The sequence below is a fragment of the Temnothorax curvispinosus genome, unplaced genomic scaffold (genome assembly GCF_003070985.1).
Source record: "Temnothorax curvispinosus isolate PA1 unplaced genomic scaffold, ASM307098v1 QBEX01010272.1, whole genome shotgun sequence".
Lineage (NCBI taxonomy): Eukaryota > Metazoa > Arthropoda > Insecta > Hymenoptera > Formicidae > Temnothorax > Temnothorax curvispinosus.
In genome coordinates, this window is record NW_020220052.1 from 2,081 (window position 1) to 5,384 (window position 3,304).

The 3,304-nt window shown below is 40.2% G+C and overlaps 1 protein-coding gene across 1 annotated transcript; it reads left to right on the forward strand.

Moving 5' to 3' along the window:
- Positions 1 to 658: 658 nt before the first annotated feature.
- On the forward strand, positions 659 to 1,167 carry LOC112459966 (proline-rich receptor-like protein kinase PERK2; the record flags this gene model as incomplete). The annotated part of the gene is made up of 1 exon (XM_025024348.1): positions 659 to 1,167. A coding segment is annotated over one exon (509 nt), but the record flags the coding sequence as incomplete, so codon positions are not given.
- Between the last annotated feature and the right edge of the window lie 2,137 nt (positions 1,168 to 3,304).

Sequence of the window (3,304 nt, forward strand, 5' to 3'; positions counted from 1 at the left end):
TTGCGTTTATGTTTACAAATTTTAATTTTTATATTTATAAATAAATATATATATATATATGTATATATATTGGAAATTTACAAATATATAAAAATTGCAAATATAATTAATTAAATAAATATTTATAAACTTAAAAATTAAAATTCGCAAATGTAATGTATAAAAATTACATATGCTATACATATGCTTCTATCTATACATATGCTTTTCTATCTAAAAAAGTCTTACATTAAAAACCGTTATGTGGCGGTCAGCTGTCCGACACGTGCGCGCGACCGTACATACGCTACACGAATAGTATGACAGGAGGCGCGCGGCGCGCAGCACGGATAGTAGCGTAATATCGATCGGCGCGCGACATGAATATCGATCGGCCGGATAGTTCGGCGCGCACCGCTGCGCGGCGTATCTCTCTCGTAAGTAAGGTTCGACATCGATCCTTATATAAAGGGCAGCTCAGCGGGACCTCTCCAGCGATCTTCGAGAACGCCAGTCAGGGCGTGCTACCTATCGGGGCCCCTGACATAAGTCTCTTTTGATACGAAGTGTTGCTCTACTGTGGGCCTTCGTAAAACACCTGCTTGGCAGGGCGTTAACTACAGTTAAGAGACAACCAGCATCCTGCCGCGGAAAGGTTTCCGGGGTCATTGCAACCCAGCCCATCGGGCGACTCCTTATCCGGCTCCTGAGACCAAGGCGTTGCCTCCTGTGAACCTGACTCCGGCTCCTGAGACCAAGGCGCTGCCTCCTACTACGGCCTCGGCTCCGAGTACTCCGGCTCTTGTGACTCTGACTCCTGCTCTCGTGACTCCGACTCCTGCTCTTGTGAACCCGACTCCTGTTCCTGTATCCAAGACGAAGGATCGCATCGTGATCACAAAGGTAGAAACTCTACCGCCTGGGAAACGTCTCCTACAGAACAAATCCAAGACTAAGTGGAGATTTACCCCGATTGCCAAGTGGGGTCATACTAACCCAGCAACACTACAATCGGTGGAAATAAGATCGTCAACTATACCGAGACCGACTCCAGTCCTACCGAGCCCTACACCAGCTCCTGTTCCTGAGGCTACATCACGAGATCCGAACTTGTCTTCCAAGGTAGAAACCTTTCTACCTTGGAAGCTAATACCCATCACCGGCTCCCGAAGACGTATCAGCTCCTGAGATCCAGGCGAAGGACGCTATCCCGATCTCCAGGATAGAAACCTTTTTACCGTGGAAGCTCTATCCAATCGATTTTCCACCAAGAGCTCCACGTGTCCGACGCCCTCTTCATCCCATTGATCCAGAGAACTTTGTGGCGACGCAGACCGACCACATCTTCAAAACGCCTACACGACCACGATTCCTGCAGACCCGACTGAGTCCTATTCCGTCCACTCCAATAGGCAAGCCTAGGACTCCCGGACGGAACCTGGTGGTCCTACTAGAGAATATCTTCGAGAAGAAGAAGTCAATTATAAAACAACTATTCAAAGAACCGTAATGCGTATATTACACTACACAAAGATAACCTACACCAACACACACGACCATCTACACATTCATATAGAGGATATAATTATTTTGTACATAGAGCATGAATAAACATAGCGAGATTTTACCCAATTGAACATTTCGTTATTTGTGGGAACGACGCACCTTAACCTAATCCTAACCTACCCCCCCCCCCACACGTTACTTTAGCAGAATAATATTTACATGTAATATTTAAATGCATACCAATAATTATATTATTGACTATGAGAAATAACTGTAGTTTATAATATTCTTTTACTCTTATTAAATTTATTTTACCTATGCATGTTTAATTGGCCAAATTACGGCTAAATTACAAGCAACAACAAAAGGATATTGGATAAAAATAAAAACATTTTATTAAATAAACAATACTCATGGGTAACATTTCGACTGTACTTATTATAATTAGTCTTCTTCGGAACGGATTACTATGAATATAAAAAAAGAAGATAAATATTAAAACATGATAATGTTTAAGTTAACATACTAAAACATTAAACATTAGTCTACTAGACTAAAACATTAAACAATTTCCTAATAATATAAACAAAATAAACAATAATCTAATTGAATCACAAATATAAAAACGCCGGAGTAATCAAATAAAACCATGACAAGATAAATTTTATATTTATATTGAGAGGTGATAAAATCTCTTCCGTCAGGAAGAGAATGTAAACAATTATTAACGGGGTATTCTGATTTAAAATATCTTTAAAATAGATATTTTTTAGGAATTTTTTGTAGGGAAACAAAGAAAGTGAATAACATTAAACTTTGCATGTTCTCTTCACCTCATTTTAAAATTTTATTTTTATTTAAGTAACAAAAATGCTCTTCTTTTCTGTTATATCCTGGTCACTATAAATGACAGGCGGTGTAAATAATTCTAGCTGTTTTAGGTATCTGAAACACAAAAAGCTAAAATTTTCTTATTTTGCAGAAGTGTGGTTACTGTCTGAACTATAATTAAATCAATATTTCTATTCTGTGTGTGTAAAAGCGGCTTTTTTATTAAAAATATTATAACTTTTTTCAAAATTTTATTAGTATTTTATTTAAAAAAAAAAACTAATAAACAATGTTTATTCTAGTTCAGACGATAGCCATCACTTATTTTGAATAAGAAAATTTTTGGTTTTGTTGCGGCCCCAATTAATATAACCATAAATAGTATTAAGAATAAAGACCGCGAAGAACAATAGGGAACGCGACCGCGAAAGCCCAAAAGAATTACGCAACGCCAAATCAGCAAGAGAGTTGCGCGATCGGCCCACATACGATCGAGCAACTCAGCGATATTGAAGGACAGGACGAGGATTCAAAAGGAAGCGACAACAGGAGATGAGAGGGCAATCGGAGTCAGGGAGCAGATCAGTAACGCGCATCTCTTGTACGGAAATAACTGTAAAGCAAATTCAATTAAAGTATTCTTTATTCGAAGTGCCGTTTATCAAAGAGTGTTCTATCAGTCACCCATCCCGCCTCCTCCTTGGAACGATCGAATCCTAGTGTACCCAAAAAGAGGCACAACAAAATGGTGGCAGCGTGAGGGATCCAGTGGCAGGAAGACGGCAGCTGAAACAGAAAATAAGTGAATCAATGAGGCAGTGCAACATCCTCAACGGAGACACGGCAGTCAGATTCAAAAGCAGCGGACAACACGGTAGCGGCCGACGAGAAGCAAGCGAGCAGCGTAACCCGAGAAGGCACCGACTTATCTCAACGGAGGCTCACCGACAGATAAGGCGGCACAAGCACCGACCAGCAACATGCGACT